The sequence below is a fragment of the Leopardus geoffroyi genome, chromosome A3, assembly GCF_018350155.1.
Source record: "Leopardus geoffroyi isolate Oge1 chromosome A3, O.geoffroyi_Oge1_pat1.0, whole genome shotgun sequence".
NCBI lineage: Eukaryota > Metazoa > Chordata > Mammalia > Carnivora > Felidae > Leopardus > Leopardus geoffroyi.
This window is the reverse complement of record NC_059336.1, coordinates 45,599,867-45,626,561: the sequence shown is the minus strand read 5'-3', so window position 1 is coordinate 45,626,561 and position 26,695 is coordinate 45,599,867. Positions and strand designations below refer to the sequence as shown.

At 38.4% G+C, this 26,695-nt stretch overlaps 1 protein-coding gene across 8 annotated transcripts in view; it reads left to right on the top strand.

Annotated features, from left to right (window-relative positions):
- RALGAPA2 (Ral GTPase activating protein catalytic subunit alpha 2) overlaps positions 1-26,695 on the top strand; it is a 324,892-nt gene that overhangs the window by 137,218 nt on the left and 160,979 nt on the right. For 5 of the 8 annotated variants that reach the window (XM_045445466.1, XM_045445465.1, XM_045445462.1 and 2 more), the window contains 4 exons: positions 88-288; positions 10,609-10,802; positions 11,659-11,757; positions 11,996-12,151. In XM_045445466.1, coding sequence (XP_045301422.1) covers positions 88-288; positions 10,609-10,802; positions 11,659-11,757; positions 11,996-12,151 — 650 coding nt within the window. The remainder of the gene's footprint in view (positions 1-87; positions 289-10,608; positions 10,803-11,658; positions 11,758-11,995; positions 12,152-26,695) is intronic. The other 3 variants (XM_045445467.1, XM_045445464.1, XM_045445463.1) reach the window with 1 other exon arrangement.

Genomic DNA, 26,695 nt, shown 5'->3' with positions numbered 1-26,695 from the left:
CTGAAAGATTCCTGCTGCGTCAACTGTTTAGTTACTTGCATGTTAGTAATCGGGAGCATTCTGATTTCCAGCAATTTGTTATTTCAGACTTCGGTTCTTCTGTTGTGCCAGGTGAAAGTGTCAGCAGTGACACAGCTCTGGGCTATAACAACGAGGCAGAGCTGTCCATGAGCCCATGGCCAACCTGTGACGAAGACCCGGAACTGAGCACTCCCACAGATGTTGTGACTGACTCTGATGCCCGCCACTGGTTACAACTGAGTCCCACCGATGCTTCAAACTTAACAGGTAACTGCATCTTTGAAAGGCATCAGTGTTACCAATTGGGACTCCCAGAGTTTCCCAGTTGCAAGAATTCTAGGGATCCTTTAGCACAATGATGATGGGGTGCTACCTCCAACCAAATTGTTGTAGTAGCCCCAACCACCTGTTCCTAATCAGTCATGAATTCTCAGAGTCCTACGTGGACCTCTCCACATTCTAAGACATTGGCCAGATAAGGGAGGGAGCAAGCCATGTCGAACCACTGTCCATCATGAGAGGAAGTGGTGATATTCATGCCAAGCCTTTGCCATCCCTGACCACATTTGCTTTACTCTGGAAACAGAGAAGAGTAATTTATCCAACTCACATGTATCATAAATACAGAATAAGTTAAAGAGTTTGAGTAGCTTATTGATTAATATTTTCTTTAAGTTTTACAATAAAATATTTGACATATAAGATAAGCTGCGACATATTTGTAAGTTATGGCCCATAGTACTAAAATGATCACCAGTGAATCTACTACCCAACTTAAGAAATAGAATGGCTCCCACACCAGTGAAGTTCCCTATAGGCCTTTCTCAAGTCACTTCCCTTCTCTCATCAGCCTGTCAGCCTATCCCCAATTTTTTCAGTAATAATTTCCTAGATTTCTTTATAGTTTTGCCACATGTATCTGTGTCCTCAGATAATGTACCATTTAATTTAAATTTTAAGACTTTAAAAAGTGATATCATAATCTGTATTTTTTGCTACTTTTTCCCCCAGAGTATTATATTTTTAAGATTCATGAATGGACTACAGAGACAAACTTTCTGGTCTGCATCCAGGTTCTGCCAAGGAATTTCTGTGTGGCCTTGAGAAAGTTAACCTCTCTGTCAATTTCTTTTTTGTAAAATGTGGGTAGTAACAGTCCCCAGTATAGGGTTGTTGGAGGAATAAATGTATGAACACGTAAGTCAAGTGCACAGAACAGTGCATATGTAAGTGCTCTGCAGTTTTAGCTATACACATGCACATACACACACACACACTCACACAAAGTCCTTCCTGGTCCACCATATTCATGCTTATGGGCAGATATCTCTTAGGAAAACAACAACAAACTAGAAAGCACAAATTGAGTAAAAAGTATTATTAAAATGTTAAAAATCATTATTTTTTGTTTTATCTTATTTTAAGAGAGAGAGAGAGAGAGAGAGAGAGAGCGAGCACATGCACATACGAGGTGGGGAGGAGAAGCGAAAGGGAGAGAGAGAATCCCAAGCAGCTCTGTGCTATCAGCATGATGATGGGCTTGATCCCAGGAACCATGAGATCATGACCTGAGTTGAAATCAAGAGTCAGCCACTTAACTGACCGAGCCACCCAGGTGCCCTGAAAATGCTAAAAATCATTTATTAATGATAAATAAAGGCTTAAATTTTACCTTAGTTTTTTTTTTAACCAAGCAAACTTTGGTTTTCATTAATTATGATATAAAATTTAATGAATCTCTAATGATTTTGGAAATTGCTGATGGAGTTACATCAAAACTTCTTAAAATTTGCATAGAAAAATGGTGTTGAATAAAATCTTTTATCTATGAGAGAGGTAAGACTAAGAAGTAAGAACTTAATGTGTATTTAATGTGTGTATTTTAATTTAGATTAGATTCGTGAACAAAGAAAAACAAACAATTTAGCTATAAGTGAATAATGCATTGCCTTATAATCCTTCAGTGCTGTCCTTAAAAGACAGGAAACATCTTTGATCTATGTATTCAAATCTGCCAGTGGTTAGAATAGCCTTGCAGAGTCAGTGAGAAAATGATTAGCAAAATCATGTGTTTAGTTTCATAAATTATTGGGTAGCAATTTGTGCTTCTCAAATTTTTGATTCTTTTAAAAATGATTTACAATTCTTTATATAATGACATAGAGATACATGTAATGATTTTAAATAATAATACCGTAAATTTATAAAGTATTTAACAGTTTACAAAGAACTTTGAGGCATCCTTTCTGATTCTTTATTGTAAGCAGGCCAAGTCTTCTCAATTCTGTTTTAGAAATGGAGAAACTGAGACCCAGAGAAAATATATTGTCTAGCTAAACTAATTACCACAGCTGGAACTGGCTTCCAAAGTGTTTTGCATTTAGTGCAGTGCTGTCTACTCCTCTCTACTGCACTGCTGTTAAAATTACAATTGCAACACCCTTTAAACTATTTGAGAATTATTTATGCATGTATGGAATAAATGGTTTCTTTGGGTCCAATATACAGATTATTCAAGGGAAATCATCAGCGTGGTACTGTCAAAGGCAATAGTAAATTTTCAGTAAGTTGAATTTACTAAAACAAGAACTAGTTTTAATTATTTTTATTGAAAAGAAAGAAAATTGGGTGCTTACTTCTTTTGTCTGTCCTTTGGAAAGATTAGTTTTGATCCTACTTCAGAGTATGCATGGGACAGGTCAATTTAATAAACTTGTGTGAGGTAATTTCATATGATGCACTCTATGTTGTGATTAACTCCTCCAAATACTTAGTTCTTCTTTGAAATACTAATATAGAGAATCGGTACACTCAGTTCAATAGTTCATCTTGTCATCTGTGAAAAGGACAAACTGTAATATGATAAGGTTTAAGGATTATCACAGCTCTGAATTTAACTTTCTGTTCTTAAGAGAACAATTTCTTCATAAATGTACAAAATAAAATTCATGTTAGCCTGATCTTCAGGACATGCAGAGAATGATCAAACAATATGAGTGTATCTTTGTTTCTTGTTGAATAATCCTACCAATTACCAAATGTTTAGGATAACAAACTGCTTCTAAAACCTTGAACTCCATCACTAGCAGGTTAACAATTTTATATTTCTTTCCTCATTTACATTATTACACATTTGCTGAAAATAACAGCTAAATTTATTGTTCATTGAAAATGATTGTTGTGAAAGAAGTTATTTATATTCACAGGTTCCTAGAAATAGGGCTATGGCATGACATGTGGGCGCATCCAAACTACCATGGGATTGGTTGCTTACCTTCTAAATTCTTTAAAATGAATAATGTATGTCCGTAAAGCAGATGAGGAAGAAGAGAGGAGTCAGGCCATAGTGGTGGTCAACTGAATGCCAACCGGCTACTTCTCTACTTTTGATCATCAGAATCCAGGCCTGATTTTTCTGGTTTCAGAATGAAGGTGTTTCAGTTGAGCCTTCGGGTTTGTGCCTTTTGTTTAGTTTTCAAATTGAAAGGGAAATTTATTTCCAAAGCGCCAGCAATGTTTCGTCAACATTCTACCAAGTCTACATAAAATTGCAGCCATGTGAAATCTCCATCTGGTCATAAGTGCCTGTTTTACCAATTACCAAGACATTTCATGACTAAAATCCTCTGCGTATTTGAACAGTTCTATACTTTAGATTTCTCTGTTAAAATCATGTGTGTTTGGAGAAAAATAACGATTTTATTGATTTGCAAGACTTTCTACTTCAATAAAATGTTTTAAATGCCTTGTAGCATTTAGTAATAATGAAACAGAAAGATACTAGGCTAGTATGCTAGCTTGCTCATGAAAAAGAAAATAAACTAAGTACTTGGTATTTTTAGGGTGGCATGAAATTTTCTGAAATCTCTCAAATCCCCGTTTTTAATTAAGTGCTGCTTCACTGAGGAACCATCTACATGTAAAATGTCAGCATCTGTTCTGTTACTTATGCCATGAGTGGAAGTAATTTTGGGCAAAAACATTTCAATTCATTTAAAAAAGTGACAATAATATTGAGCATGCAGTCCTTTCGTATACCTCTAAAGGACTCAACATAACTTGATAATGTGATAAGGGGTGTTTCCTAGGATTTTTATCATTGAGGCCTAAATTTTTCTGAGAGCAAAGCAGTATTAAAACAGACATTCTACATGGGATTCTTTCATAACTGAGAATCTATTAGTTGGCTGGTAGCATGGAGGTACAGGTGACAAGGTACCTGGCCTACATCTCCTTGGAGTTGTTACTCAGCCAGAGTTCCAGTGTAATTGGAATGCTGGGAGCTGATCTCTCTTTGGATGGCTGCATTTTGGGTGGTGGTAGAGGATGAGACAAAGCTCGTAAATCATCTACCTAATCCCCTTACCTTTTTTTTTTAATCCTCAAAGGATTAAAGGCATCATGACATTCTTTATGAGAAACATAAATGCCATATTATTTGTTCACTTGGGGGCTTATATTGATTTGTAAGTACTCATTAAGCCTTCAACATAACTTCTCAGGCTGACAGATGTACTTATTTTACTGATTAAACATTAGGAAGGTGAGTGTCTCTTCTGAGGTTTTGTAAATGTTCGAGAACCTAGGAGGTCTGTCATTAGGCTTTTGCTATCTCTGCTTTCTTTCAGGTACAGTATGTAGGAATTCCAGCTTGGACTATATCTGCTCATTATAATGTCTCTCTTTAACTGATTATATGATTCCTCTGTAAGAAATACAGATGTGTTTTTCTGTAAGAAGGAACAGTGCTTCTGTGTTTTGGAAGGCCCTTCCATGACACTATGTGCCATCATTATTAAATCCTTTGTTTCAGTGTCTTGGGATCGTTCCATAACTAATATAATAAGCTCTCAGCAGCTGTCATGGGTGCAGTGTTGGAAGGATACAGAACTGTTCTTGGATCTGCCCCGGCTCCTTGTCAGGTTCACTCCTCCTTGCTCCTTTTGGCCAGCTTGTCATTTCTCTACTTGAGTTCCTCACATCCATATATTGTACTTCCATTTCTTTGATTAGGCCTTAAAACACCAGCAACATATATACTCAAAATGACACCCAGTGGGGGGTTAATTGCCTAGAAATCAGTCTGTCTTCATTTGTGTGGGGTAAGCAGTAGAACTTGGGGATGATTATGTTAATGAAAAATGTAATAAGACAATAGAAAAAAGAGGATTAGTGGTGGAGGCAAGACACAGCTCTTAAAACTCCCTCCAAAGGTTCAAAAGCAAAGCAAAGCAGGGCTCCTGGCTGACTCTTCTCTCAGGGTTGTGAGTTCCAGCCCCATGCCGGGTGTAGAGATTGCTTAAACAAACAAGAAAACTTAAAAAAAAAACAAAACAAAACAAAAAAAAAAAACAAAGCAAAAGCAACTTCAACAGGAAGCCGAAAGTAAGATATTAGAAATAGAATGAAATCAGCAACTACAATATATATAAACCATATAAACTTGCAGTTGAAATCAGAAACTCATGGAATCAGAAATCTCGTTTACATTGAAGAACTAAAGCCGAGCCATATGATGTTTACCAGAGGTAACCCTAATTGTGTTCAGGAAGACCATAAGTAAGTACATACATTGGTAGCTGGGAAGAAAGATCACTGAGCTAAACTAAATATATGTCAGTTACATAAACTTTAAAACAGAAATCACTTATTAGTGACAGTAATAGCTCTGAATTTATATGAACTTCATAGCCTCCAGATATATGAAGCAAAATTTGACAGAATTACAAGGAACTACTAATAAAACCATAATCATAATGGGAAATTTTAATGTGAGTTCTTATTAATTGATCAGTCAAGCAGAAAAATATTGGAATAGAGAAGATGTACACAATACAATTTATCCTGATTGAATGGATATATATAAAAAACTTTGAACTTCAAAATGCGTGTGATTTTTAAAAGCACATGGAACATTTACAGAAATTGACCAATTAGATCATTAAGTCTCAACACATGTCCATACTTTGAAACTATACCACATCCTGTGAATATGATGAAATAAATTAAGAACAAAATTAAGAGACTAAAAACTGCACCCCAAATAAATTAAGTCCAAAAGAAACTGTGAATTAGAAAATACCTCAAACAGAACTACAGTGAAAGTTACATACCACAATGTCTAGATTGTAACTGAAGAGTTATATGAAGAAAATATATGGCCTTATGTGTGTATTTTAGAAGAGAAAATTATTGGGGTGCCTGAGTGGCTCAGTCAGTTAAGTGTCTGACTCTTGATTTTGGCTCAGGTCATGATCTCATAGGTTTGTGGAATCAAACACTGACAGCATGGAGCCTCCTTAGGATTCTCTCCCTCTCTCTCTCTGCCCCTCCCCTGCTCATGTGTTTTCTCTCTCTCTGTCTCTCTCTCTCTCTCTCTCTCTCTCTCTCTCAAAAGAAAAAAAAGAAAATTAGTGATCTATGTGTTCTATTCAAAAAATTAGGAAAAAAATGGCAGAATAGTATATAGAAGTTAATAAAAATGAACTAAGAAAGTTAAGAGAATGCAATATATACTAGAAAGCAGTGAAGAACAAAAACAACTCTTCAAAAGCATTAATAAAATAGACAAGTAGGCAGGATTAATTGAGGAAAAAATAATGAGGGTAAAAAGGAACAGAACTACAAAAACAATGTAAGCTTTAAAAAATAATACAGTAGGTTAATTTGAATAGATTTATAAAAATAAAGGACAATTCCCAGTTTTACTGAAGCTTCAAATAAAAGAGAAGCTATCTTTTCCTGTTGCAGAGATTAGAAAGAAAGAAAGCTCCCAAAATTGTTATTTACCTTGTGACACCTTGACAGTAAAACCAGACAAAATGAGTATTGAAAAAGGAAAATTAGAGTCTGTCTCAGTTAAAAGCATATAAATGAAAATCCTATGGGGTACCTGGGTGGCTTAGTTGGTTAAGCATTTGACTCTTGGTTTTGGCTCAGGTCATGATCTCACAGCTTCATGAGTTTGAGCTCCGAGTCAGGCTCTGTACTGGCAGCATGGAGCTTGCCTGGGATTCTCTCTGTCTCTCTCTCTCTCTCGCTCTCTCGCTCTCTCGCTCTCTCCCTCTCTCTGCCCCTCCCCCACTTGCACTGTTTCTCTCAAAATAAACTTAAATTTTTGTAAACAAAAATCCTAAAAACATTAGCAAAAGAAATCCAAGAATATTAGGAAAAGATCATACATACATCAGAACTAAGAGAAGTTCACTTCAGAAATGCAAAAGCAAATAATAACAATGATGCAAAAGAAAGGTCTATCATGAGAAAGACAGCAGACAAATCCCAACTGAAAAACATTCTACTAAATACCTGATCAGTTCTCCTCAAAACAGTTAAGGTCATCAAAAACAAGGACATGGCCAAGAGAAGGTGAAAGAAACATGACAATTAAATGTAATGTGGTATCCTGCATGGAATCTTGGAACATAAAAATTAATAAAAGACATTAGGTTAAAAACCAAAGAGGTCTAAATAAAGTATGGACTTGATATAATAATGTTTCAATATTGGTCTATTAATTATAGTAGATGTACCATACTTACATAAGGTGTGAGCAATGGGGGATGTCAAATTAGACATTTGTCTAATGTGAAGTTAGACATAAATCCACAAGGACAGGGACGGCAGGAAAAAAGGCAGTAGTAACCAACTTTTAAAAGTTGTAACAGATGACACGTGGCCAAGGCATCAGCAGACCTGAGGGCACTGAATCCTGTGTTGGTACTGGGGAAAGCCACGAAGCAAGCTGACTGCAGTTATTGTAGATTTCCTAAAAGGGTTAAAAAATTGTCCATATGAGGTAGCTATAGAAGTAGGAGGTAATGGTGGGGCTAAAAACAGGCAGACTGTTCGGAAGTCTATTTAAGAAGTAGTTAGAACTTCATCCCAGAAGAAGAAGCAAATAAATTGGAAGGTTTCTGGCCTGGAGTCACCAATAAACAGCTAAGTATAGAGGTGCTGTCTTGAAAACAAAGGAACTAAGGAATAATTTGCATACTCTCTGAGCAGTAGAGAGTCTTTTTCCTAGAATTTGGGTTCTAGGAATAAAAGCCCCAAAGAAAATGTATGTCTGAGGTTTTCTGAGAACATGGTGAAACTCTCCAAAGATAATGCCTGTGCACTATGCTTCCATTCAGCTTTTTGTGGACCATTCTTAAATATGAGCAGATAGCCAAGGATCCCCAACCATTTGAAAAAGATATCTAATATGAAAACACAAGACAAATATAAGAATATGGGATGAAGTAGGGGCGCCTGGATGGCTCCTTTGGTTGAGCATCCGACTTTGGCTCAGGTCATGATCTCACAGTTCGTTAGCTCAAGTCCCGTGTCAGGCTCTGTAGTGACAGCTCAGAGCCTGGAGCCTGCGTTGGATTCTGTGTCTCCCTCTCTCTCTCTCTTCCCTCTCTCTCTCTCTCTCTCTCTGCCCCTCCCCTGCTCATGCTCTGTCTCTCTCAAAAATGAATAAACTTAAAAAAATTATTAGAAAAAAAGAATATGGGATGAAGTAGAATGGAGCAGATCTTAAAAGGAGTCTGAAAAAAGTCTATTTAACCCATCCCCCCCAAACAGATTAAGAGTACACTTATCTTAATGAACACTGAGTAATGTATAGAATTCTTGAAATCATTATATTGTACACTTAAAACATATTAATATAATACTATAAATTTTTTTTTACCTTAGAGTTTAAAAAAAAAAAGCCTGGGAAGAAATAAAATTTTAAAAAGCTATTAATATCTTCATGAGGTAAGAATATACTGTATCCATGAAAGAAGGACCAAGAGTATACAAATAGACTGAAAACAAGAAAGATCTTTTGGATATTGAAAATATGAACAGAGGGGCGCCTGAGTGGCTCAGTTGGTTGAGCATCTGACTCTTGATTTTGGCCCAGGTCATGATCTGAGAGTCATGGGATCAAGCCCCACGTGAGGCTCCGTGCTGATAATGGAGCCTGCTTAAGATTTTCCCTCTCTCTCTTTCTACCCCTCTCCCCTGCTCATGGTCTAAATTAAAAATAAAATAAAATAGAAATATGGCAGCAGAAATAAAATCAAATCAGTGGAAGTCAATACAATACCTGGATATTGTAGTCAAAAGGACCTAATGAATTGGCAAACACAGTGGCTGAAAATAGACCAGGTGACACCAGGAGGCTTCAGAACACTAGGTACAAAGAGGATACAAATTTTGCCAACTTAACAATTTTCCATAAAATAATTTCAAGCCTCAGAATACTGCTTGCTGACTTTAAAATCACAAAGGAGTGGCACCTGGGTGGCTCAGTCAGTTGGGCAACCAACTTCAGCTCAGGTCATGATCTCATGGTCTGTGGGTTTGGGCCCCACATTGGGCTCTGTGCTGACAGCTCAGAACTTGGAGCCTGCTTCAGATTCTGTGTCTCCCTCTCTCTCTGCCCCTCCCCTCTTGCTCTCTCTCTCTCTCTCTCTCTAAAATAAATAAACATTAAAAAAATTTAATAACAAAGGAAAGTAAAAAAAATTGAAGCAAAGCATTTCCATCACAGAATTCTATACCCAACCAAACTATGGACTACAAGTCAGGGAACAAACACTTAGAGATCTATAGGGACATGCCCCTTTCTCAAGCACCACTAGGAGATATGGCCCACTAAAAGGAAGAAATAAGCAAAGAAATACTGTCTGCCATTTTGTGATTCTGGTCTTACAAAATAGACTATAAACATACATTCACACAAACACTGATACACAAATGTTTATGGTAGCTTTATTATAATCATTGAAAACAGGAGGAAACTATCCAAATATCCTTCAGTAGGTGAATGGATGAACAAACTATAGTATATTCATAAAATGGAAGATTAACCTGCAATAAGAAGCCCCCAAATGGATGAATCTCACATGCATTAAGCTAGGTGACGGCATCCACACCGCTACCCACACGACCCACTCACACCATTATCATACTGTAGGATTTATATGACATTCTAGAAAGGGCAAAACTCTAGGAAAAGAAAACAGCAGTGCTTGCGAGGGGCAAAGAATAAGGGGAGGGGACTCACTATAAAAGGGAACTTTTGGAGTGATGAGGCTGTTCCGTATCTTAATTTTCATGGCAGTTTTTGGTGACAGTTACATGGTTGTATACACTCCTTAAAACTCCTTGAGTCTAAAAAGGGTAAAATTTATTGTAAACAAATTATACCCCAATAAGCCTGAGTTAATAACAGCCACTACAAATATCACCCCAGCATTGAGGCTGTCCCTCGCCACCTACTTTTCATGGCCCTGTTCCCTACCAATCCTGCTCAGGGTTCTCCTCCTTCCCCTCCTCTGCTGTATAAAACCTTTCACAGGATCTCCAGGAGCTTTTTTCTCATCTCTAGGTTGTTGCCCTTTTAGTTTGAAGAATGAAAAGTCACTTGACCTTTCTTTACTGATTCTGCTTTTCCATCCTTTGGAATCATCAGCCATTGCACACTTTTAATCTTTAATTATTTTACCCTGAATACGTAAATTGTCAGGCATCAGTGATTTGCACTGAAGAGAAAGGGCTGTAATGATGAAATCAAGATTGTGTTTACAGACATGTTTTCCTCCATAGATAGCAGTGAGTGCCTTGCAGATGACTGCAGTATAATCGCTGGAGGGAACCTTACCGGTTGGCACCCAGACTCTGCCGCTGTGTTATGGCGAAGAGTCCTGGGAATCCTCGGGGATGTGAATAATATCCAGTCCCCCAAGATTCATGCCAAAGTTTTTGGCCATCTCTATGAACTCTGGTACAAGCTAGCAAAGGTATGTCCTGCCACATTCCCTTTTGTTCTAAGAGGGGAAAATTGATTTATCATTTATCATTGATTTAACATCAAAACCCTGTTGGCAGTCAACTACTGAATGTAATCTGGAACATATATTCGGTGTTTAGACAAAGTTGTTTGATTGTCACAGAATAAATAATAAATAACTTGTAGTTTGGTCATTTCATAAATGCAGAAGAGCTATTTCATTTAATGCATATGTATGTAGAATATTACTATAAGATATTAAGGGGTAAGGTATTGAGTAGTTTTTGTTATTTTCTTGATAAAAGTGATACCAGTTTTATTGTACAAGATTAAAAAAATGTAGAAAAGTATGAATAAGAAAATTTACATCACCATTCCACAGAGATAACCAGTATAAATATATAGTTTTATTTCTGTGGATAAACATATTTTTTACAAAAGTAGAATCTTAGAGTACATACAGTTTTCATTCTGGGTTTTGATTATAATCTATGCTTTCCCCAGGTTATTAAGTTTTTTGGATTTTGTTCTTGTTTTTAGAAAATGTGATTCATATTTATACAGTATAACTTATTAGGCCATTCCTTATCATTTGGAGTTGAGGATGTTTTGAGGCATTAACACTCAAGGGAAAACAAAGCCCTAGTTTTGTATTAAATCTAAAACCATGTACAGTAAGTGAGACACACAATTTAAAATGGCAGTAGATCTCATGGTAGAAGAAAAACTTGTACATATTGTAGGTTTTCACTCAACATGTAGAAATTTAATGAGAAGTAGCTATTTGGCCATGGAACACAATATTGAAATATCATTGCGATAAACTATGTGTGGCCTTTCCTAAAATTCTCTTCTTTGTGAATTAGATACGGGATAATCTGGCAATAAGCCTGGATAACCAGTCTTCTCCGTCTCCACCGGTGCTGATCCCACCACTCAGAATGTTTGCATCATGGCTATTTAAGGCAAGTGGATATGTGTTTATTCCTTTATTGCAATTTCCTCTTCCTTTCTGAAATTGAGTTTAAAAAATGTAATTGGCCAAGACTGCACGTTTTGAAGACAAGCTGAATCTTACTAAAGCCACTAACTGCATCCTTCGTCTTCATAAACAACTCTTATGGAATACTGAGAAGTAAATGAAATGTCAAAATGCTCTGCATCTGGAGCTGATTAAATCTTTAAACCTCATCTCCTTGGCAGGCGACGACATTGCCAAACGAATATAAGGAAGGCAAACTGCAAGCCTACAGACTGATCTGCGCCATGATGACCAGACGCCAGGACGTTCTGCCAAACAGGGACTTCCTAGTGCATTTTTACCTTGTGATGCACCTGGGATTAACCAGTGAGGATCAGGTATTCTGTGACTCCCTTATCACGGTAGCCCACCAAGTGGAAAGTGCATATCGCTTTTTGCAGGTTAAATTAGGGTGCATGAAAAGACATCAAACATGTTGAAATTTTCAGTAGTTTCAGCTCTTCTACACGACAACCACATTGGTCTTTCAAAAACATAAATCAGATTCTGTCACATTCCTGTTTCTTCTCTCCACTGACTTTGCATTACGCCAACCAAATTTGAACTTTATTCTGTGGCTTACATAGTGCTTTATGATTTAGCTTCAGCTTATGTTGTCAAATTCAAAAATGCTGTTTCAGCCACTTTTTGTTGGGGTTCTGCATTAGATATTATTTGAACAAAATCATTGTGATCATTTAAAAATGTTTGAAAACTATTATTTTAGTAGTTAGGATATTTTTGTAAAAGACCTCATGCGTAAATTAGGGGTCCTGACATTTCTTGATGAGGAGTCATTCTCATTTCTCCCAAAGGAATATGATTGGTGGGTTAAGTTGAAACAGAAAGGTCAGAGGAGTCAGTAGTGACAGCCACTTCTGGTAGATCCTGGATGTGCAGGGTAGGAAGGATACGGCTAGTCCCATGCCTCCCTACCCCTGCCCATGGGCAGAGGGCAAGGAGGGGAGCAGGAACACCCAGAGTCCTGGTTCTCTGCCTGAATGTCAAGCAAGGGAGTGATATGACTCGTTTGTACTTCACAGAGATTATTCTGGACTCCTTCCAAGGATTATTCTGGAATCCGAATGGTATTGAAAATGTAACAGTGGTAGTGTAGAGTGGGAGTTTGGGCCTGGAGACAGATTAATTAGGAAGTGGTCAAACGAATATAGAATTTAAAAATGATGAGCAGTAAGATGATGGCACTGGGAGCAGGATACTGGAAGAGGAGAGATTTAAGCAATTTCAAAGCATTGCATGTTATCACTAGGTCTTCTTGAGCAATGAGAGGTATAGAGAATGTTTCAGCACTTACCCTTGAAATTGTAGCTACTCATCACTGAACTTGAATCACTTGTGAGCTATGAGCAGTCATCCTTTGTGTTTCTGTTTTATTCTTTGAAAGTATAATACAGTCACACAGACCTTGATGATAAACTTAGGGTATGTGTTAAGAGGTCAGTCTCCTGAGTAGCCAGTTTTTCCTTGTTGCTTCAGAACGCGTTTCTTGAAGCTTCTCGACCCTTTAGCCCTATTTAAAACTCTCGCAATATATCCCTGATAACACCCTGGAGCTTTCATCATTGAGCTTTTATCTGAAGCAGTAACTGTACTGGCCTACTGGGTTGTCTTTGTCGTATCTGCCCCAGTTCCAACAATGCATGGAGGATATCCCTATATAATAGGCTGGACTTGCACCCACGGTCTCATTGACTTCCTAAATAAACGCAGAAATAGAGGTGCAAAAGTAGAGCCGTTTGTGTCCTGTGCTCAGATATCTGTAGCCATCATTGCAGATGGAAGCGTCTTTCACAGAATGACGTAGCTTCAGGTGGGTGGAAGATTGAGGTGTATAAATAAGGAAGAGAATTAACTCTCACGGATCATGATGAGATCCCTCAGTGACAGAAGAGACAAAAGCTTAGTTAACACAGTACTGTAAAGCAGTATTTTGCTAAGATTTTGCAGGGAGAAAAATTTACTTGGAAATAACAATCAACTGTAGAATTTTCTCAATTAATAAAAACAAATTAGAAGTCAGCAGCCAACACTGGGGTATTCCTGGAATGAGTTTTTTAGAAAGTAACATAAATGGATGTAAATTTAGGATCATCTTCCTATTTTAAAGTCTATCAGAGTGGAAATGAAACGATCAAGTGAGAAGAAATAAGACTTTGAGAACTCAAAATATTATTTAAAAAATATGATTTTACAGGGAAGAAAAGGGAGTTTTCATCTTTTATACTTAAAATCATTTTCCCATTTTAATATATGTCATGTTTTCAGTTGAGTTTGATTTTTTTGTGGTTCATTGTAAAATACATAAGTCTTAAATGTTGGTCTGTTACTAAAAGTGATCCCAACATCCAGACTTGTAAGACAAAACAGGGATATCATAAATCTCTGTTTTATAATCAGCCTATTGTCTAGCCATTAAAGGCTTGAATTTTTATGTGTGCTTAATAGAAGTGGCTGTATTCTGCAATCTTAACAATTATTAGTATATACTTGAGAAGCCCTGACTGTCTGCCAAAAGAATTACTGTAAGTAAACCTTGTTCCTTTTCCAGAAGAAAATTGCACAGAAAACCTTCTAATGAAAGAAACTTTTCTCATTTAAGTAAGAAATGTCTCTGATAATTAGTTTAACTTTTGGTCCACATGCCTAAATGGATCATGGTGGTTGTTCCAGAACTTATATGTTCTTCTGGAAACACATATTACATTAATTATAAAAAAACAAGAAAGCACTTACTGTAGAGAATACAGTTAAATTCAGTTTTTTAATCCGTGAACTGTGCACCTGTGACTAGTACCATTTCCTTCTTATGAGAGTTCTCAAAAAGTCACTAGCCCGGTGCTAAAAGACTTTGTTCTTGCAGAGAGAACCTTATAAAAATCTTCCTTATTTCTTAGTAAGGTAAGTAATAGCAAATAATTTAAAATGTTCTAACATTAGTTTTATCTTAGAAAAAAATCCAAGGTGAATTTCCTCCTTTCACCTCTGGGTGGCACACTTGCCTGCATAACTCACTGTGTGGCTCACCCTCCACCACTGGCCTTTGAAATGGCCCCAAGGCCCATGGCCCTGGGAGCATGATTGTGTGGCATAGTCATTTTACAAATGCTTCCCTAAATATGAGAGTATCAAAATTATGTCAGCAGTGACTAAAAAAGTGTTGAAGTGGAAATAAGCTCTAAGATGTTAAAAATCTTTTATTTCCAGACCTATGGGTCCTTATAGTAATTGAAAACTTTTTTTTTTAATTAAAGAAACCTATTTGTGGGGCACCTGGGTGGCTCAGTCAGTTAAGCGTCTGACTTCAGCTCAGGTCATGATCTCACAGTTCATGAGTTTGAGCCCCATATCAGTCTCTGTGCTGACATCCCAGAGCTTGGAACTTGCTTCAGATTCTATGTCTCCCCCTCTCTCTGCCCTTTCCCTGCTCACACTCTGTCTCTCTCTGTCTCTCAACAATAAATAAATGTTAAAAAAATTTTTTTAAAAACCTATTTGTAAAATAGATGTCTCACAGACTGTGTTCTATGATACAATCGTATAAAACCATGGTTACATTTAATATGGTGACCAATTCATTATGAAAACAAATATAGTCATTTCTGTATTTAAAATATCAATAGTAATACATTTTGAACAGCCAAAATGCATCACATTCCAAACCAACATTTTTGTTTGGACCAGTTTTAGCTAGTCTATTAACTTAATAATTTAATAGCTAAAACAGTGACCTTATCAAGTAGTATTTTCCCAAGTTCATGTGTAGTCTGAGTTTATTAGTTTATTAGTAAGATTGAAAAATCATATAGTTTTATTAGTATGATTGAAAAAATGCTTTGAAATAGCTGTACTTTTCCTCCACTCTGAATCAAAAAAAATTGATCCTGTTACTGGTTTAGAAAGAAAATAATTTGGGGGCGCCTGGGTGGCGCAGTCGGTTGGGCGTCCGACTTCAGCCAGGTCACGATCTCGCGGTCCGGGAGTTCGAGCCCCGCATCGGGCTCTGGGCTGATGGCTCAGAGCCTGGGGCCTGTTTCCGATTCTGTGTCTCCCTCTCTCTCTCTGCCCCTCCCCCGTTCATGCTCTGTCTCTCTCTGTCCCAAAAATAAATAAACGTTGAAAAAAAAAAAAAAAAAAGAAAATAATTTGGATTGTAAGGACTTTCAAAATAACTATACATCATGAATAAAATTTGGGGTGACTTGTGGGACTGACTGCCCAGCCTTCCTGTGAAGGGTCTTCCACTTGGCTTCCTTCTGCCCAGCTCCTTTGTATCTGGTTGGCTGGTGAGGGTAGAGGGTCTTTATTTCCCCGACTCCCACCGTGCCAGACTCTGTGCTGGCACCTGCGTGATGTTTTCCCACTGGTTTGTCTCTGCAATTCGGTTAGATAAATATCATAACACACTGTTTAAATAACAAAGGTTCAAAAAATATCAAGAACTTTTGCCCAATGCCACACATTAAAAAGGCTGTTAGAATTCACAGGAAAGGCGTGGTTTATTCCACAGGGTATGTCTTCCCCGTTGATTCACAGCTAACAGGCCTGTCAGACAGTTGTTTGTTCTGTTCCTTCCTCCTTCTGTCTTGTTCTACCTGGTCTCCAGCCTTGGTACCCCCCACCTCAGACTCCTCCTGACTAGAGCACCCTCCCACCTCCAACCCGAGATAGGTTTCCACAGCTGCCTCCCCAGCTCCTCACCATCTTTCAACTGCTCTTCTAAAGCTGTTCCTCGTTGTTCTTAGTTTTTCCTAAAGCCTCAGCGGCTTTTTCACCTCAGTCTTCCCCAAAATATTTGGACATGAAAAGAGCTATGATTTAGATTTATTAAAAACAGTTCCTATTAATTTCATCGTTATTTAAAACATATGGAAAGATCAATATGTGTAAAATGGAAAGGGACAGTTGAGGAAAGCAATTTTATTTTCATGTTTCTAAGAACATATATCAAAGACTGGAACGTTTTCTTTGCTTAAAATAAGCAAACTATTTTTTAACAATGACTTACAGATTTAATGTCTTAATGTAATTTGTTACACATCAAAGTTAAATTCTCTTTTAAGTGCAAAGCCTACATTAATGTAAAATTATTGCAAATTTGCATATAGAAATTTTGGGAAATATAGGTCTTTGTCATTTCCATCTATAATTTTGTATTAGCCTACTTTGTAATGCACAAAAAAGCATGGGGCCTGAGGTGGAAAAATGTGTATTGTTCAGCCCTGAGGTAACCATCTAGTGACAAATTTGAATTGTAACAGGATAAAGTCATGATTTAGTGTAATATAGTATGATATAGTGTAATAGTTAAGAGCATGGTCTTCAAGACAACCTGTCTGAGCTCCAGCCTTGGCTATACCTTGTCATTTGACTTCACTATGCCTTTTTCCCCTTATATGTAAAATGCAGGTAATTGTGGTGCTTACCATAAGGGTTATTTGAAGACTTTGTGGAGCTAAAATATATAACGTACTCAATTCAGAGCCTGGACAAAACAGCCCTCAGTAAACATGAGCCCTTGTAATGACACTGAAGAGTATGAGGAAAAGAACCTACTCTGTTATCGTAAAATGTTAATATTTTTCTTTCCCTGTGTATTTTCTCACTTTTGAACATACTCGTTTGACTAAAAGATATAATTAGGCATTGTGGAATTTCAGAACAGATGGAGAAATACCTTCTCCCCTGGCTGTGAGTCAGACCTAAGTAAAATGTTGATTTAACCCTCTTGGGATTCAGAATCATCGGCCACTGGCTCACTTTCTACCCACTCCTCACCCTGCCCAGTGTGCCATCTGTATGATGGGAACTAAAAAGCTGAACTCTGCATGTCCCCAGCTCCTGTGGCTGGGTTGACACCCACTATGGTCCTGTCCAACAGGGGCACCTACATGGTGGTTCTGGAAAGTATGCATAGGGAGTGGTGAGCGGCAGCTGTCACGGGGGTTCTGCTCAGGCACCTGTGTCATGGCGTCAAGGGCAGACAGTAGCTCTACTGGAACCGGTCTGTGGTATAGCTGGACGTTTCTGCTCACCAGCTTGTTCCTGGACATGAAGCATTCATGCTGGGTTCCCTGGCACTTCTAGAAACTCTGTAAACCATCCAGTGCCCTGATATAAATACCCTTTGTCCTCATCTCAGCCGAGTGGATTCTGTTGTCTGCAAGTAAGAACGTGGCTCAGGCAGGGAGTGCTCTGCATGCTACCATGCTGGGTGCTGGTGATACGTGATCAAAACTGTTCATATTTCAGTCGCTAAATGCACTTGTAGCATTTCTTTTTGCCCTCCCTTAATTTTAGCCATTTGTTTTGTAGCCAAGAATATTTCACTTGTTTCAGGAACCTTTTGCTTTTATTTAACTTTATGTTTTACTGAACATTTTGCCATACCAGTGCTAAAGAAAACATAATTTTAAACATCGTATATGGAGTAATGTTCTTAGAAGTCAAAATAGCTCCTGATTTTCTTAACGGATGTTACAACCTCCTCTCCTGAGGTATATGATGGAATAATATAATAATAAACAGTCGTTTGTAAAAAGATCCCAAGGGGCCCCTCAATGAGCATAAGACTCAGCAGTGAGCTATGAAAGCAAGGTGCAGGGGTGATACTTGTAAATTGGCCATACCTGACTCTTTTAATAACCCCAGACAGCCTGTATCATGCAGTGATATGTAATAATTGCATCACCTTTTCTCAGACAAAGAGTTATTCTTTGCTGAAAAGTTAGACTTATAACTAGAACCGTGTGTTGGATATACATACATTTATAAATGTATTTAAAGCTTAACATAAATGAGTGTTCAATTTGAGGAAAAGTACAGAATTAAGATGGCAAATTAGGAACCTTGTTTATCTCATATCCAAGGAAGTAATTCTAATAAACCTCTAAGGCACTTATTCTCTACAGTAAGTGATTCTTACCAAGGTTTAAATTCTTGATATTTGGAGTCAGTGCTACCAAGATAAACTGCATATTTATAAATTTAAAGGTCTAACTGACGTTTAGGGGATTAAATGGTAACCTTGTTGTATATCAGAGGAGGAACTCTAGAAGGCTAACTTAAAAGTTTCATCGGAAAACAATGTTTTAAAACTATAGGGTGTACAGTGAATAGAAACAGGACTAATCCCAGACCTTATTCCTAAGGTTTTTAAGAACAGGGAAATGTATCTTCCAAGACATAATGATATAAGGTAGCTTCAAAATATATTCAACATTTGACTTTTATGGATGACAGACCACATATTGGGAGATGACAGACCTGGGAGATAGACTCAGCATTATCTCCCACTGGCCATGGGGCCCTTGCCTGAGCACACGAGACCAATGAATGAGTTGGACTAGAGGACCTCTCAGGCCCTCTCCTATTGAGCATTCTTGGATCCTCTGATCTATTTTTAGGCATTTTGTTATTAGGGTCACATTGTTTTTTACTGAAGATAGAAAAGGTTCGGTAATCTTTACATGTTGAGTATTTTTTCTCACCACTGTAACTACCTAGTCAGGTTCTAAGGGTGTAGACAGCAGTCTGATACACGTAAGTGAGTAGGTATGGGATCATTCAGCTTGTGCAAGAGCCAAATAAGTGGTACACACATTATAAGAATTGAACTGGGTTGAATACCCTTGTAGCCGAATTGGTTCGAAAGCAGCTCACAGAGGAGGTGGAATCGTTTTGAGCAGACTTTTCAGGGATGGATAGGATTTAAACTGTAGGATGAGAAGCAGGATGGAATTTTGCATGTCAGAGGTACAGACCTTCTCAAGCCATGTTCAAGGAACAGTGACCATAGTGGTTTGTATTTAGTGCCAGATATGTGCTTGGAAATAATGTATGGACATAAATCTAGGCAGCCCTGTAGGGAACCTTGATTCAGCATCATTTTCATCCCATAGGTATGGGGAGCCATTGAATGTTTTGAAGCACAAAACTCAACATTGCCAAAAAAGCATTTTAAGAAGCCTAAACCATAGTGGTTATGTGGGATGGATTATAGTCAAGAAGGAGTGATGGCAACAAACACAGAAAGGGAATTGCTGTAGTAGCCAAAGGCAAGGTAATGAGGGCCTCAGAAGGACTAAGAAACAGATGGCGTTTGTGTGAATAAATTTATTTATTTATATGTGCATATATATGTAATGTGTATAGTTCTGTGTGTGTGTGTGTGTGAGAGAGAGAGAGAGAGGGAGGGAGAGAGAGAGAGAGAGAAAGTATTTCAGACAGGTTGGATATAGTGCTGAGAGGCAAGTGCCTGAGAAGATAGAGCCTGCTGGCACTATTCCCATTATATCTCAAAGCAAAAATTAATTCAGAAAGGCAAGAAGATGAATTGAGAAAAAGTGGGGGCAAGGTAGGATGGGACCCCTCTCTTTGTCATGGGCACTGCAGCACAAGGTCAGGTGAAACAGGTGTATGGAGAATACACTGAGGTAGGTGTTAGGAAATAGAAATGTGTTGGAAAGATTTCCAGGCACATTTCCTCTCCTCTTAAGAGAACGTATCATATCATCTATTGGAATTTGAACAGTGATGTCCAAACTACAAATTTATTTATGCTTATTAACCTAGATTTTCTAAAGGTCTCTATTACCTTACGTTTTTGTTAGCTAATTTTGTTACTATTTGTTTTTGAAAGCACTTTGACACTTAAAAAAAGCTTTTATTTTTCTAAAAATAGTATTTATGAGTTTGAATTTACTTTTTTTTAATTAATGGGATTTTATTGAATAGAAGAATTTACTACAGGAATAAATAAACTAAAACTGTAAGTTTGACTTAGTTTTGATGGAAGAATAATGTTTACAAGGATAGGTGATATATGTGAACCGTCTCCTGACATGTATTAATAAGTTAATAATAATTCTTATTATGTGCTTATTGTACAAATTCAGAGTAATAAAATGTAGACTCGATGATCACATAGTTAGTGTTATACCACCAAGTAACATCCACTGGTTCCTGCATGTTTCCCATATGGTTTCATGAGAATGTATAAGCCATAGATTAGTCAAGTTTTACCAAAGAAAATTTTATTATAACTTTGCTTAGCTATCACTGACCATGGAGACTTAAGACAGATGAGTGAACCAAAATAATAAACGGAGCATTTTGTTCTTTTCTTTCACAGCTGTAAAACCAGTAATTATTTTCATTAAGCTGTAGACTGAGCTCACTTACCCCTCATACGCCACAGTTAAGGAAAGTAGAAATATGTAGAAGGTAACAGATGGGAGAGGCTTCAGTTAGGAGGTCTAACACATGTGCAGTGAGCCTGCTTCACAGCTTTAAAAAGTGTAAGACGATAGCAGCAGAGGCTGACCTGGAGAGGGAGAGGTTTACCTGAGGCCAGAGACTTGAGTTTTCTTTGATTTCCCTTTTTGGAGTTAAAGGTATAAAGACTTTCTTTCAAATAAATGCTATCAGTGAAGAATATGAATTATGATTTTAAATATGAGTTTAGCCATATGTGTTTAATAAGCACATGCTACACAAAATAAATTAAAGCGTAAAGATGCAATATAATAGCAACTCAGTGTATGTGGAAAATTGAAAGATTTTGTTCTTGCTAAACTGTTACCATATGGTAAAGCATATAAGCTGACCTACATCCTTCAGTAGAAAAAATTGTTCTCTTGTGCCCTGAGGTCTCTTTTTGGAAGGAAACCCTACTGTGGCCTCTAACAAGGCCCAAGTCACCAGAATCTCCTTTAGTAAACTCACTGGAGTGCATCTTGTCTTTTCCCAGATGGAATAGACACTCAATAAATATGTTGATTGATTGAAACTAGAAACAAAAGGAAGACTTCCTTAAATCCATGTGGCATCATGGGGAAGATTAGATGACCAAAATAGCTGAGCTGAACTGTTCTGGTTGAGACTTTGGCCCCAACAATCAATTAATTGCAGGGCTGACGTGAACTTTCTGTAGTGGTGATGCAGCCATCATTCATTACCCTAGAACAATGATTCCTGGGACCAGGGGTGGTGGTGGTTGCTGCTCCGTCCCGTCTAGGGACACAGAGCAATGTCTGGAGATACTTTGGTTGTCACAAGAGGGGAAGGGGATGCACTGGTATCTAGCAGGTGGAAGCCAGAGATGTCATTAAACATTCTACAATGTACAGGACCACAATAAAGAATTTACGGTTCAGTGTCAATAGTGCTGTGCTGGGGGAACCCTGCCCTACAATAGTACCTGTGCTGATGACACCAGACTAGAAGAGCCAGCCTATGTAAATTAAATGACAAAACCCAGCAATCAAACAAGAATGAAAGACTAGCTGTCTCAACTTAACCAGGGAAATTAAACCCTACAAAAATTTAACCAGGGAGATTAAAGAGAGGCGAATGTTTTAGGTGGAACATTATGAAAATTGCCAGTAGTGGACTGTTTTTCAAAAGTGGGGTTCGATTTCATAGGGTTCAATTTATTTTTAAAAAAGAAAAACAATTTAAGAACTCAAGCATGGAGCCATCACATTAATTCAGAGTTACCAGGACAAATGCCTGAGGTGCATTTGGTCCGGAAGCCCAGTGTGAATGAGTGGTGTGGTCTGAAGTCACAGAGCCTGAAGCACTGCAAGTGTGAGTGGAGGCAGGGAGGAGTCAGGGTGGCTGTGCTCCCCTGTGCACGCTGCCAAGTGACAGAGGAGGAAGGATGGCGAGAGAACAGCTTGCGTGGTGAGGAGTCGCCTTCTTTCAAATGTCTGGAGCCCTGCCTGCAGGGAGAGGGAGGTCAGGCTGTCTTACTTCCAGAGTAGGGACTGATGGTAGACTCCAGCTCACCACCAGAGGCCCTTTCTAACCAGGTGTCCTGTTAGGACCTGGCATGTGATTGGGGGTTTATAAGCTTCTCAGGCTCTGTCTCATCCAAGGCCAGCTGTTTGGGCCATCTCCTGGCAACCTGGGGAAAAGAGCTTGAGCCCTGGCCTTGCCTCCTCGAGTCAGTGAGCACATAGCCTCTTCTGGCTTGAGCTGCTTCATCTCGGAAATGGGATTGTAATGGCTGTCTTTGGGGCTCTGGAAAGGTGAGGACACTTATGCCTTCAGTAGGTGCTAGTACGGTCACTACAGAAGGGATTCTCTTGTTGTTTGGAAAATCACTTGTTGACCTGCAAGAGCTTCTTTTCCCATTTAGAATTCCATGAAGATTTTAAGAAATTCACATTTTTCTTCAGGCAGAGAACTGAGACAGAGAGGTGGCTTCTAGAGGCATTACAAATACCAAATTGTACTTAGGTCTTAACTCCCATGTGTAAAGGATTGATTTTTGAATATAAGAGATTTTAAATCATGACTGTGGTTTATAATCCATGAAGGATAGGTTTGGATACAAGGAAATAATGTCCAGAAAAGCCTTCTAAATTGCAAGTTTTGTTTCTGTGAGAAAGTGCTCTCCTTGTGGGGAATAATCTCTTTTTGTCTGTTAATTCCTTTTTAATACATAACAATAAGTGGGAGTGTGGTAATTGCAGATTGTTCAGCTATTAATGCTATTTACAGGAACACATTTTAGAGAGAACATTGTTTTCTGAAGAAACAATAAACAATGGCTTTTCTTTTGTTCTCCCATGGAAAAATATTCTTTGGTAGGTGTTTGTGGGCTAGAGAAATTTTAGAAGAAGAGAATCTTTTCGTAGTAAGACATTAAAATAAATTACCTGCCTTCCCCCATCCCCCTACTGGAGTCTCACGTTGAATGTGTGCAGCATGGTCCTTTTGTCAAGACCCAGGCTGTTTGTGTCACCTATTTGCTTCCCTACTCTGGATTCCCATGGAGTGCTAGGCTGTCCCCCTGCAGGAGCTCAATGCACTTGGTCTGCCCTCAGTCTCAGCTTCGCAGAGCTGTCCTCTACCCCTGAGGGGTCATTGCTGGAAGGCAGGGGCTATGCTTTATTCCATCTCATTCCCCTCACAGCAGCTGATGTGGTACCTGCAACTGAGTTAGTTAGCACTCAAGAACTTTGTCAACTTACTGTGAAATGTTCTTGAGATTATCAAAACGACATGGGTTTCATTTCGGACTCCCTTTTTAATGAGTGGGTATTAAATCTGTTCCAAGTTTTATTTTTCAGCTGATCCTAGAAAATTAATATTTTAATAAGACCATAATTTAAAAGGCCCACTATAATTTAATACAAACACCGATGTATACGGCTTCAGAATTTACAAAATCCTTCCTGGTCTGTCTCCGTTGCATTGTGAGAGCACCGTGAGGCAGGTTGTGTTTTCACTCCCATTTACAGGTGATGAAATTGCTGCCCAGGAGACAAACTACCTGCCCAAGATCAGAGAGCAAAGTAGTTGTACCTTTTAGGAGTTTTCTATCCAAATCCCTCCTCTTCCTTTTTCCTCATTCTTCCCAACATCTGCCTAAAAGCAACTTTGTTTAAAGAAAAGTGCTTTCGGGATACCTGGGTGGCTCAGTCAGTTAAGCATCCAACTTTAGCTTAGGTCATGATTTCATGTTTCGTGGGGTTTGAACCCCACATCGTGCTCTCTGCTGTCAGCACAGAGCCCACTTCAGATCCTCTGTCCTCTTTCTCTCTGCCCCTCCCCTGCTTTCTTTCTCTCTCTCTCTCTCTTTCTCTCTCTCTCTCATTCTCTCTTTCTCTTTCAAGCATAAATAAACATTAAAAAAAAGAAAGTACTTCTGAAGCCCCCCCCAAGTGAATTTCATTATGTGTAAATCAAAAAACAAAATGTTAAACAGATATTTCTAGAATTCAAAGCACCGAGCCATTTGTCAACCCATTAGAGGTATTGGAATTATTCTAGATGGTCTAATTCCTTTCCTTTACCTCTTTCCTTCCTGCTGTGCTGGGATTCAAGTGCACTGGGCTCTCCCTCATAAGAACAAACCAGCCAGGGGCTGTCTCAGGTTTGCTGAAACTACTGCTTTGTTAATGCTTCTAACCCGGGGTTTCCTCAGAAGTGGGTGGACAGCTAGCTCCCTTGGGGAATTTTCTCTCAGATTTAAGCCATTCTTGAGAGCTCATTGTCCAAACACATATTAAATTGCAAAAAAGAAGAAGAACACGTTATATGTCTGTTGCCCAAGATGAAACTAAAACGTTACCTGTTGGGACTACTCTACATGTTATGTCCAGTCCTCCAACACATTGGTGCAGTAGGTTTGTAGACCCCCAGAATTGAATGACCAGCACATGGCCCATATTTCTCTTCCTTTCTTTTTTCTTTTTTTTTTTTTTTAATATAGAGCACAAAATGTGGAAAGCTTCGATTTTGCTCCCACGTGTAGGTGGAGTAATTTTACTTACAAGGAAACAAACTAGAGAGTGTGCATTTTGTGTTATCCTATAATGAAAAGAATGGATAATAATCATATTCCAAAACTTACTTCCTTTCCAGTATGAGAACACACCAGAAGACACTGAATAGCTTTTCCTTTTTAACTTGTTCCTGGTCATGGGCTAGGAGAGAATGGAGAACTCCATGCCACCAGGCAGGCTCACCTTCATCCACACTTGAGAACCAGGCTTCCCAATTTCAGCAAGGGAGATGGAAACACTTTTAAATTCACTAGACACTCATCTTTAACAGCATCAAAAGCTCTAAGGCTTTTAGCAGAGTTGAGGCTTCAAGTAAATGAACACGGAAGTCACAAATTATGTGGGAAAAATAGGGCTCCTCATTTCTTGTTGGAATCCTGGGAGATTTCTTGGTGTTTTTTCCATAGAATCCTTCTAACAGTGCGTATGCTTCACTTCCATGGGTGCATGCACAGACCCATGCAATTTCTATCCAGGGGTTTCCCAAGAATATTTTGATGGGAGACTCATTTCTCTTTAGAGCATAGCATTTTATACCCAGTTCCCTCATTTGATAATATTTCTCTGAGAATGATCTGTGTATATTTTGGAGGCACATTTTTTAAAAAGTTTATTTATTTTGAGAGAGAGAGAATCCCAAGCAGGCCTCACACTATCAGTGTGGAGCCCAGTATGGGCCTTGAACCCGTGAACGGTGAGATCATGACCTGAGCCAAAATCAAGAGCCAGATACTCAACCGACTGAGCCACCCAGGTGTCCCTTGGAAGCACATGTTTAAGCCAGAGCATTTAATGACTTCACTTGAAAGTATAGCTCTAAAAAGTATTAACTGCATTTATAAATGATTATTAGGCAAAGTGAATGAGATGAAAGAATAATTTGTGTTTCAGAGCTAAATAATGGCCTCAGGATGATGCCCTGGGTCTACATATGAGGCCCTACATATGAGGCTTCACTGACCCTGCATTAACATTTTCTCTTCCTAAAGAAGAGGAGCGTGCTTGGGTTTGTGTCCAGACCTTGGGGGCAATTTCTGGCCTTCATTGATCTCCTACTCCATCTCTGTAAGTGAAAGAATTGAATGATGATCTCTTAGATCTTTCTTCTCTAGGTTTTCACAGTTCCAGAGGAACACAAGAAATATCCTTGTTACCCAAATTCAGTAGAGAGATGTTTTCCCTACTGAATTTTCCATAGTTTATGCTAAGGTAGTACAAGTGTACAATCTGGATTCTAGCATGAGAGTGACATGAGTATTCTGCTTGACACCATTGGCAGTGTTGACTGAGACTTCACTGCACCTTGCAGCCATGGCATTAGGCTATACCTGAACATATTAATAAGCCTGTGGTTTCATCTAAACCACATTTCTTTTGTATATACTAAGAATATATTTCCAGCTGATGCATTCCTGAGACAGGATGCACAGTATACCTGGGGAGAGTATGGCTGCCTGTTCCTGTGGTACCTATATTAATTATAGGAGTGCATGTTTTACTCATTGCAGTAATTCCTACCTTAATGATACTACTTGCACAATTATGCTCTATAAGCACATTTCTAAC